The sequence below is a fragment of the Stegostoma tigrinum genome, chromosome 10 (genome assembly GCF_030684315.1).
Source record: "Stegostoma tigrinum isolate sSteTig4 chromosome 10, sSteTig4.hap1, whole genome shotgun sequence".
Taxonomy (NCBI): domain Eukaryota; kingdom Metazoa; phylum Chordata; class Chondrichthyes; order Orectolobiformes; family Stegostomatidae; genus Stegostoma; species Stegostoma tigrinum.
This window is the reverse complement of record NC_081363.1, coordinates 88,087,156-88,098,657: the sequence shown is the minus strand read 5'-3', so window position 1 is coordinate 88,098,657 and position 11,502 is coordinate 88,087,156. Positions and strand designations below refer to the sequence as shown.

The following is an 11,502-nucleotide window of genomic DNA, read 5'->3' as shown; positions in this document are numbered from 1 at the left end:
ACGCAGTGGTTACCTGACTCTGAGAGATGATGAAACTTTGCCTGTCTTTGGTTATTGTGCAGGTTTTGGGATTAATCTCTGTCTCCAGTGTAAGTACTCCACTAACTTCCTCAATGTGTGTTTCAACTCCTCTTGTGTATGGTGTCTATCAGGGCCATTGCTGTCATAGAAGTGCATGGAAGTCTGCAGTGAGAGGAGAATGTATTATTGCCACAAACTGCGATGAGGGAATTTTTCAATGAAAACAACAGTCAATGTGGAGACTGCCAGATTGAACTGAATGGTTGTGGTGTGTGGTATGGTTCACAAACTAATAGTGCCCTCAGAAGTGATGCCTGTTATCCAGCACAAGCTCTGTTTGTGTCTCTGTCCTTTCAGAATGAATTTATAGTTCCTGGGGCACCTGTTGGCCTGGGACTGCGTGCACGAGCTGTAAAGGGTGAAAATCTTGCCCAGCTCAATGTCTCCATAAATGCAGACTTCCAGTTGTGTGCTCAGTCTTTTTGTTTTTGAGGTTCACATCTAAAATACAGTGATACCTTTGTGGACACAACTGTTTGTCAATGTCAGAGGTCCAATGTGGAGCTGATACTGAGCTGATGGACAGTGATACAATGGGACAGCTATTTGCAGAGCCGAGACAGAGTGCGGTGACATCTCCCAGGGGTAGCAGCTAGGGACACTTTTTTTTATCGATAAACGTTGATAACCTCCAGTGGAGGAGAAAGGAGCAGAGACTTACAATAAACTAGTGGCCGAATTCCTAGAAAAATAATCAACAGAGCAGGATCAGAGAGGAGAAGGTAGGAACACAGAGAGAGCGGTGGGGGGGTGGGGGAGAAGAGAGAGAATAGGAATAGAGAGAGAAGGGGATTGGGGCAGAGAGAGAGCAGAGGCAAGAACAGAGAGGAGAGCAGGCAGGAACAGGGACAAGGGCAGAGAGTTGAGTTGGAACTGGGAGTAGAAGACTATCAGAGGGAAGAACAATAACAGAGAAAAATAAATTATGGTGTGATTAAAGCAGAACTGGTGGCAGTATTAAATCTAGATTTCCAGCGCACCTTTGATACAATGACTCATCAAAGATTATTGTAGAAAATGAAAGCTCATGATGTAGGGGGTAACATGTCGGCAGGTTAGCAGGAAGCAGAGAGAAGGAATAAATGGTTAACAGGATGTCAGAATGGAGTGGTGCAGGGCTTGGTGCTGGGGCCTCTTTACAATTTATATCAATTGTCTGGAGGAAGGGACTGAAGGTATGGAAGCTGATGATGCAAAGAAAGACAGGAATGTCAGTTGTGAAGATGGCACACAACGGTGTGTATATCTAGGCTCAGTGAGTGGACAAAGATCTGTCCATTTTGGCAGAAAGAGTGGAAAAAAAATCATTCAGTAAGTAGTGACAGGTTGCAGAGCTCTGAGATACAGAGAGAGATATGTGTGTCCTAGTGCATGAATCGCAAAACGTTAGCATGCAGGTACAGCAAATAATCAGGAAAGATCATAGAATGCTATGTTTCATTGTGAATTGAATGCAAGAGTTGAAGGCTATGCTTCAGTTATACAGGACATTTAGTGAGACCACGTCTGGAGTACTGTGTGCAGTAATGGCATTTACAGAAGGATGTTAATGCTTTGGAAGCAGATCAGAGAAGGGTTAACCAAGTGTGAAACTGGATGAACACAGCAGGCCAAACAGCATCTCAGGAGCACAAAAGCTGACGTTTCGGGCCTAGACCCTTCATCTAGGCCCGAAACGCCAGCTTTTGTGCTCCTGAGATGCTGCTTGGCCTGCTGTGTTCATCCAGTTTCACACTTTTCGTTATCTTGGATTCTCTAGCATCTGCAGTTCCCATTATCTCTCATGTAAGATCACCTTTCCATTTCCTAGAGACGCGGTCAAGGGCGTTCTCGACCACTGCCGGGGGGAAAGTTGCGATCCTTGTTTTCTCGACCACTGCAGGGGGAAAGTTGCGGTCCTTGTTTTCCCGACCACTTGACCGCGTCTCCTGCATTTCCCGCCTCACACCCCGCCCCCACCACAACCACCCCCAGAAGATCCCCCTCATTCTGTCATACCACCCCACCAACCTCTGGATACAACGTATCATCCTCCGATACTTCCGCCATCTACAATCCGACCCCACCACCCAAGCTATTTTTCCATCCCCACCCTTGTCTGTCTTCCAGAGAGATCACTCTCTCCGCGACTCCCTTGTCCACTCCCCTCCAACCCCACCACACCCGGTACCTTCCCCTGCAACCGCAGGAAGTGCTACACTTGCTCCCTCACCCCCATCCCAGGCCCCAAGATGACCTTCCATGTCAAGCAGGTGTTCACCTGCACATCTGCCAATATGGTATATTGTATCCATTTCACCCGGTGTGGTTTCCTTTACATTGGGGAAACCAAGCGGAGGCTTGGGGACCGCTTTGCAGAACACCTCCGCTCGGTTCGCAACAAACTACTGCACCTCCCAGTCGCGAACCATTTCCACTCCCCCTACCATTCCTCAGACGACATATCCATCATGGGCCTCCTGCCGTGCCACAATGATGCCACCCGAAGGTTGCAGGAACAGCAACTCCTATTCCGCTTGGGAACCCTGCAGCCCAATGGTATCAATGTGGACTTCACAATCTTCAAAATCTCCGCTTCCCCCAATGCATCCCAAAACCAGCCCAGTTCTTCCCCTCCCCCCACTGCATCCCAAAACCAGCCCAGCCTGTCCCTGCTTCCCTAACCTGTTCTTCCTCTCACCATCCCTTCCTCCCACCTCAAGCCGCGCCTCCATTTCCTACCTACCACCTCATCCCGCCTCCTTGGCCTGTCCATCTTCCCTGGACTGACCTATCCCCTCCCTACCTCCTCACCGATATTCTCCTCTCTACCTATCTTGTTTTCTCTCCATCTTCGGTCCACCTCCCCCTCTCTCCCTATTTATTCTAGAACCCTCTCCCCATCCCCCTCTCTGAAGAAGGGTCTAGGCCCAAAACGTCAGCTTTTGTGTTCCTGAGATGCTGCTTGGCCTGCTGTGTTCATCCAGCTTTACACTTTGTTATCTTGGATTCTGCAGCATCTGCAGTTCCCATTATCCTGCTCAGTGGGAGTTCACTGTGAATACTGGACATGTTTACTGATGCCTCCATGCAGCTTGACTGCTTTTACTGTGTTATTGTGAGTAGATTCCCACAACTCTGAGGGATATGTTGTTACAATGCTGTTGTATCACCCAAGCATGGCAGCTAATGAGTGTACAGCAAAGTCTCAAACTGCAGGCACTACCTTTCTGTACTGTTGTTTCTGGGGTAGATATGTTCCAAACAAGTGACTCTTATCAAAGTCAATGAAGCCATCAAACAATGCTGAGGGGAGCATTTCAGAGACTCCTCAATCACGACTCAGTCATTGATCCAAGGATTCTTGACCGTATCCCACGGCACACTATACACCATGAGCTCAACGCTCCAGCCCTGCATGAAGTACAGAAGGCCGTCTGCCAGCTCAAGAGCAACAAGGCAGCTGGGATATACGGTATCCCCGCTGAGGCATTGAAGTGTGAAGGCAAAGATCTCCTGCTGCAGCTACACCTCTTGTTTACCTTATCTGGAAGGAGGAGATCATCCCAAGACAGCTCTGAAATGCCACAGTTGTGAGTATTTTCAAGAAAGCAAATAAGCCTGACTGTCAAACCTGCAGCGGAATGTCACCCATTGGAAAAGTCATTTTGAGGTCCTCCTCAAACGTCTCCTTTGCATGGCTGAGAAACTCCTCCCGGAGCCTCAATGTGGCTTCTGGCCATGGAAGGGCGCAACAGACACGATTTTAACTGTGTGACAGCTGCAGGAGATAAGCAGAGAAAAGAACCAACCCCAGTGTCAACCTTACAAACGCCTTTGGCACTGTCAACTGGGAAGCATTAGGGAGTGTGCTTCTTCAGTTTGGCTGTACCTCAACGTTTGTTGCCATCCTTTGCCTGGTCCTGACAACATGGTAATGACAACTGGCTCCACCACCGAACCGTTTCCTGTTGGGACCGGTGCAAGTCAGGGCTGCACCTAGTCCCACCACTGTTCTCGATTTTACCTAGTTGCGAAGCTGCACCTCACTGCCAACAAGCTCCCTGTTGGAGTGGATCAAACCTACGGAACTAGTGGGAAAGTATTCACCTTCTGCCGCCTTCAAGCCAAAACCAACCAGTGTTATCGAGCTGCAGTACATGGACGATGGTTGCATATGTGCAAACTTGGAGGATGAATTTCAGACCATTGATAGCCCCTGTATGGGAGGCATATGAAAGCGTGGGCCTCAGCCTGGATATCTGCAAGATGGAGGTCCTCCCAGCCCAGCATTGTGGTGTGAACCCCTGAACACCAAGGTATACAGGAGGCTTTAGAGAACAGTGGCCACTTCCAATACCTTGGGAGTGTCCTGTTAGCCAAAACAGGGCAGCACAGTGGCTCCATGGTTGGCACTGCTGCCTCATAGCACCAGGGACCCGCGTTCAATTCTACCCTGTGGTGAACATCTGTGTGGAGCTTGCACATTCTCCCTGTGTCTGCGTGGGTTTCTTCTGGGTGCTCTGGTTTCCTCCCACAGTCCAAAGATGTGCAGGCTAGGTGGATCGGCCATGCTAAACTGCCTGCAGTGTTCAGGGCTGTGTAGATTAGGTAGGTTAGATGGGGAATGGGTCCGGGTGGGATGCTCTGAGGGTCAGTGTGGACTTGTTGGGCTGAAGGGCCTGTTTCCACAGTATAGGAATTCTATAATTATATGATCATTCTATTGATGAAGAGATCCAGCACTGCCGCCAGTATTTTAGCTTTTGGGCACCTGAGGAAAAGGGTGCTCAAGGATGACAGCATCAGATCCAATACCAAGCACATGGCAGACAGAGCTGTGGTGGTTCCCACCCTCCTATATGGATCTAAAACATGGGCAGTCTACAACAGACCCCTCGGGGCGCTGGAGCAGTACCACCAGTACTCCTGCATAAGACACACCAGCACCAGTGACCAGCCCAACATCCCTAGCATTGAGGCACTGACCACCCTCGCTAGGTTCGGAAGGGCTGGGCACGTCATCTGCATGACCTACATGAGGATCCCAAGCAGGTAGTCTATTCCTAGCTCCAGAATAGCAGGTCTCCCTGGCGAAGTGCAGGATTCCCACTGACACCTGGGAATCACTGGCTCAAGACAGTTCAAAGTGGACAAGGAGCATCCGAGAAGGCATCGAGCACCTCTAGACTTGCCGTTGGGGGTAAGAGCGGCAGCCATGCAAAAACAGCGCGCTGCTATATCCACCCTTTCCTACCACCACATCTTGCTCCAAGTATGGCAGACCCTGTGGAAGCCGCATCAGTCTGCACAGCCACCTATGGACTCACTGTGCGAGTGGAAGAGAGTTGCTCTCGTCTGTGAGGGAGCCGATGATGACAATGAAGAAATATATTCCAGTTCTCTCAAGCAACCTGTTCTTTGAGCAGTATCCAATAATGTTTTACATCACCCTGAGAAGCCAGCCTGAGAGGTTCACAGGTAAATTTAACAGAATGTGGCACTCCTGCAGTGAAAGCCTGGGTGACACAATCATCATCTAAGGGCGGATTTGAACTCTCAACCTCGGGAACTAGTGTGTGATCCCCAGAGGCTGTCAGTCTTTCACAAGGAACCTATTGTGTATCACCTTGGGCCTCTCAGCCTGTGCTGGCCCCTACTGTCCCAATGTTCGAATTGGACTTTCTAATCTTTCAGATCAAGCATGGTTTATGGGATTGGGGGTGAGGGGCTAGTTAGAGCACCCCTTGTGGTCAGTGACATTGCTTTGAAGGGTGCTCCCTGGTATATTGTAGGAAATGCAGCAGTCAGTTGGTTTAACTATTCAGAGAACAGGCCCTCTGCCAGTATTGCCCTCCTGCCCGTACTGTAGTGTGAGTGCCACCCTTTTTACGTCCAGGTTGCAGATGAACTCTGGCCAGGACTCCCCTGACCCCCCCCCCCCCCCACCCCACCCTTTAAACGACATATGGGCACTGGCACTGGGGAAGTGCAGTTCCGCCTTTGTTTGCATTTGTAAATGTTTGCAGATAGGGCAGAAACTCTGAAAAGAATCTGTGTGTTTCAGTGTGTGAGGGGGAGTGTGTGTGGTTGGAAGTTTTAAGAAAAAATATGTTTGAGATGCCCTTGGGCTATTCTGATTAGAATCGGGATCGGAAGTGGATGTCTTGGTGTCAGCCTGAAGCACTGACCTGTTTAACTAAAAGCAAAACAAGTAGTTAGCCGGCAGTTCAGTGCATCGCAGAGCTAGTAAAACCCACCGTTAATTGCATCCAACAACATTGTAAGACATCTGAGCCTTACCTAAACTGAAACATTCAATGGCTGACAAACCCACATGGCCACAACTTTTTACAGAGAGGATGGTTCGTATGTGGAATAAATTCCGGTGGCTCAGTGAGTTAGCACTGCAGCCTCACAGCGCCAGGGACCCAGGTTCAATTCCAGCCTCGGGCGACTGTGTGGAGTTTGCACGTTCTCCCCATGTCTGCGTGGGTTTCCTCCAGGTGCTCCGGTTTCCTCCCACAGTCCAAAGATGTGCAGGCTAGGTGGATCGGCCATGCTAACTTGCCCATAGTGTTCATGGGTGTGTGGGTTATAGGGGATGGGTCTGGGTGGGATGCTTCAATGGGCGGTGTGGACTTGTGGGGCCGAAGGGCCTGTTTCCACACTGTCGGGAATCTAATCTAATCTAAATTGCCGCAGAAAGTGATGAATGCAGGTACAATTACAATGTTTAAGACGTTCGGACAGGTACATGGATAGGGAAGGTTTAGAGACATATGGGCTAAATGTAGGCAAATGGAACTAGTTTAATTTGTGTAGGTTGTAGGCTTTGTCTCACAAGATTGATATTAACATCGGGAACAGTGTGTAGTTGTAAATGTGCTGGTTTTAAATAAATGGAAGAAAGAAAATTCAGATCCTGTAGTGGTATTTGTTCTTAAGATGATTAAAGGATTTGATAACAGCAAACTACTGCGGATGCTGGAAATCTGAATCAAAGACAGAGTGCTGGAGAAACTCAGCTCGTCTGGCAGCATCTGTGGAGAGAGAGAAAACTGTGTGAATGTTTCATGTCCAGTATGATGGTTGTTCAGAGCTGGATTTAATAGGGAAAGACTGTCTATCCTGGAAAGAGAGATTTGCAAACGAGGGGTTAATGGCCTTCCAGGATAGAGCTGGACATTTAGGCCCAGCACCGGGAACTACTCCTTCAGGTGAAGGGAAATGGGAAAGGTGTGTCCCTAAAAGGTGACTCAGGGTCAGCAGAATGATTGAGATTGAAGAAATGGCTTGATTTCACTGTATTTGTTCACAGCCAGGTTGGTGAGAGTGATCAGGTTAATCAGATTCTCTGATGGGGTGTGGGGTACCCTCCCCACCCTCCTTTTGAAACAGTACCACAAGTCCTTTTTACAAACAGAGCTTCAGTTTATAGGTTGCCATCTGAGGACAGTGCTGCCCCTGTGCTGCATTGCACACTCTGCCTCGATTACCAAGTTTATGTCCAGGAGACGGACTTGAAACGAGAACCTTGGTGGCTCAAATTTAGAGGTGCCCATCTGAGTCAGAGCTGATCTGAGGAAGGGATGGGGAGAAAAGAAGTAAAAACACAGCACAACAGTGCCATATGAATGACAGAGCAGATTCAAAGGGGTGATTAGCATTGTCTTGTTTCTCTGTCACAGGCTGAGGTGACTGAATGGCCTCCTATTGGCTCTATAGTGGACTGACTATCACTGTCTTGTGCCTCTATCACAGCTCAGGAGCTGAAAGGCTTCATGCTGTTCCTCTTACTTTCCTTTCTGTCTCTCTCTCCAATGACAGTTCCAATGCCTGTTGAATATTGGGATCTGTCCCTGAGTTAGTAGCTGTGTCTAGAGAATGCCTATTTTGAGGAAACGGCCATGAAATCTCTGATGGCCAACCTGTTTGCCTCTCCTCCTCAGAACTAGACTGAAATCAGCACCTTCGTTGTAATTTCAGCACTGACACAGGGCAAAATTGCAATCACTTTAGGAGCCACCTGTTTTTAACTGAGCGCTGCTGGAGGCAGATTTGTTTGAAGATTGTGATGATGATCTCCAGGCTCAGCACTTTTGCAGAGTCGGGGGCTGAGTATATTTTGCATGACGATTCGACTTAGTTTGCTTCTTAGGGCTCAGGTGCTTGGCTTTGTGGAACCTCCCTCTTGTAACCGCCCAAATCAGTTGGATGCCCCTCTCTGTGGACCCTCAGCATTCAGGTTCAGAGACATGAGCACAAAATGCAAGTTGCCATGTCAGGTCAATACTGACAGAGTGGTGCACTGCCAGGTGCATCACTTCAGTGTCTAGATATTAAACAGATACACTGCCTTCCCACACCCCAGCCCGACGTGACACATTTTTACCACAGTATTTTGAAGAAGGTTAGGGGAACTTTCCCTAGGGCCCTGTCCAATATTTTACCCTTCGGCAAATATAACCAAGAAAGTTTCCCTCTGTTACAAAAGTTGCAAATGCAAAATTTACAAGATTGTAATGAGAAACATAAGACTCAGGAGTAGTAGCAGCCCCTCGAGCCTGCTCCTCCATTCGATGATATCATGGCAAATCTGATAATCCTCTACTCCACTGTCTTGCCTTTTCCCCATAACCCTCGATTCCTGTAACTGTTTAAAAATCTGCTTGTCTCAGCTTTGAATATCTCAGACCAGAAAAAAGGAAGGAGGCATGGCTCAGGTACAGACAGCTGGGATCAAAGGAATCCCTGGAGGTATATAGAGGATACAGGAGTATACTGAAGAAGGAAATCAGAAGAGCGAAAAGGGGTCTTTGAGATAGCTTTGGCTGAGAAGATGAGGGTGAATCCAAAAAGACCCTTTAAGTATATTAAAGGAAAAATAATAACTAGAGAGAGAATAGGACCCCTCAAGGACAAAACTGGACATGTATGTGTGGAACTGCAGGAAATGGGCGAGTTCCTCAATGAATATTTATCCTCTGTGTTTACCATGGATGACTTGGGAACTTGGGGAAGTTGGTGGCGATATCTTGGTGACGGTCCATATCACAGTAGAAGAGGTGTTGGAAGTATTAGAATCTATGAAGGTGGTGTAAATGCTTGATTCTGGTCAGATATATCCAGGAACCCTGCAAGAGGCTAGGGAAGAAATTGCAGGGGCCCTGGGTGATATATTTGCATCATCGTTAGCTATGGGTGAGGACCCAGAAGACTGGAGGGTGGCGAATGTTCTGCCCTTGCACAGGAGACACTACAAAAAAAACCCTGGGAATTATAGACCAGTAAGCTTAACATCTGTGGTAGGTAAGTTACTTGAGAAGATTCTGAGGGATACATGCATTTAGAAAGGAAGCATTTGCTTTGGAGTAGTCAGCATCGCTGCGTGTGTGGGAGTGGTTTGTTAGAGTTCTTTGAAGGTTAATGAGGGCAGGGTGGTAGACATAGTCTGTTTGGATTTCAGTAAGGCCTTTGATAAGGTTCCATGTGATAGGCTGCTCTAGAAGGTTTGATCACATGGAATCTAGGAAGAGCTGGCAAATTGAATATACAATTGGCTTGATGGTAAGAAGCAGAGAGTAACACTGGAAGGATGCTTGTCGGACTGGAGGCCTATGACTAGTGGTGTGCCTCAGAGGTAAGTGCGGGGCCCGTTGCAGTTTGTTATGTATATTTATGATTTGGATGAGAATGTACAAAGCATGATTAGTAAGTTTGCAGATGACATTAAAATATGCATTATCTTGGACAGTGAGGAAGGTTATCAGAAATCAGTAGGATCTTGATCAGCTGGGGAAGTGGGCTAAGAAGTGGCAAATGGAGTTTAATATAGATGTGTGAGGTGTTGCATTTTGAAAAGTCAAGTCAAGGTAGGAGTTTCATGGTGAATATTAGGGCCTTTAGGAGTATAGTGGAACAGAAGGACTTTGGAGTTGCATGATTCCCTGAAAGTAGAGTCACAGGTAGACAGGGCAGAGAAGGCAGCTTTTGGTACACTGGCCCTCATCAGTCAGGGCACTGACTACAGAATTTGGGACGTTATGATGCACTTGTACAGGACATTGGGGAGGGCCCACTTGGATTATTGTGTTCAGTTTTGGTCGCCTTACTATAGGAAGGTTGTTGTTAAACTAGAAAGAGTGAAGGAGAAGTTTATGAGGATGTTGCTAGGACTCAAGAGACAGAGTTATAGGGAGAGGTTGGACAAGCTAGGACTTTCCCTTTAGAGTGTAGGAGATTGAGGGAGGAGTCTTGCAGAAGTGTATAAGACCATAGAGGGATGGAAAGGATTAATGCACTCAGTCCTTTTTCCCAGGGTTGGGTAATCAAGGGATAGAGGGAAAGGTAAGGAGGGAAAGAATGAATGGGAATCTGAGGGGCAACTTTTTTGTACAGAAAGTGATGTGGAATGAGCTGCCAGTGGAAGTGATTGAGGTTGGTACATTAACAACATTTAAAAGGCATTTGGAAGAATACATGGATAGGAAAGATTTAGAAGGATATGGGCCCAAGTGCAGGGAAACGGTTTTAGCGTGGATGGACATTTTGGATGGTAGGGACCAGTTTGGGCCGAAGGGCCTGTCTCCGGGCTGTAGGAGTCTATAACTCTATAGGAGTTGGAATATCATATTGAGGTTATACAGGAGTTCGTGAGGCGTCTTCTGGAGTACTGTGTTAAGTTCTGGTCACTCTGTTATCGGAAGCATATTATGCACTCTCTCCACCAACAATGCTCAGTCACAGCATTGCATACTGTCTCCAAGCTGCACTGCAGAACTTCAGCACAGATCCTCAGAAACCACCTTCTAAACCCATGACTACTTCCACCTAGAAAGACAAGGGTAGCAGATACATGGGAACAACACCAGCTTCAAGTTCCCCTACCATCCTGTCTTGGAAATATGTCACCATTCCTTCACCGTCGCTAGGTCAAAATCCTGGAATTCCCTCCCCACTGGCATTGTGGGTGAATCCAGAGCTAGTGGACTGTTGCAGTTCAAGAAGGCAACTAACCACAACCTTCCCAAGGGCAACAAGCAATAAATGCAGGCCAGCTGGGCAGAGGTTGGGAGCCCAAACAACACCCATGTCACAAATGAAAAAAAAAATTGTGTGGGTGGGTTCAGAACAGATTTACCAGGTTGGTGCTGGAAATGGAGGGTTTGAGTTCCAGGGAGAAGCCAGAGAGGCTGAGACTTCTTTGGAGCATGGGGGTTGAGGGTGACCTTTTAGAGTTTTATAAACTCATGACAGCCTTTTGCAGTAAATAATTTCACAGATTCTCTACCTTCAGAGAAGAATTTCCTCCTCATCTCTGTGTGAAATGTCCTAGACACTCCCACAAGAGGAAGGAACCTCTCCACATCTACCTTGTCAAGACCCCCCTAAGAATTTTGTATGTTTCAATAAGTTGCCTCTCATTCTTCTAAACTCCAA

The 11,502-nt window shown here is 47.6% G+C and overlaps 1 protein-coding gene across 3 annotated transcripts in view; it reads left to right on the top strand.

Moving 5' to 3' along the window:
- The window catches only part of paplna (papilin a, proteoglycan-like sulfated glycoprotein), a 234,275-nt gene that overhangs the window by 89 nt on the left and 222,684 nt on the right, over positions 1-11,502 (top strand). For all 3 annotated transcript variants that reach the window (XM_059649376.1, XM_059649377.1, XM_048537827.2), the window contains exon 1: positions 1-89. This exon is cut by the window's left edge and continues 89 nt beyond it. In XM_059649376.1, coding sequence (XP_059505359.1) covers positions 27-89 — 63 coding nt within the window. In that variant the 5' untranslated portion in view covers positions 1-26. The remainder of the gene's footprint in view (positions 90-11,502) is intronic.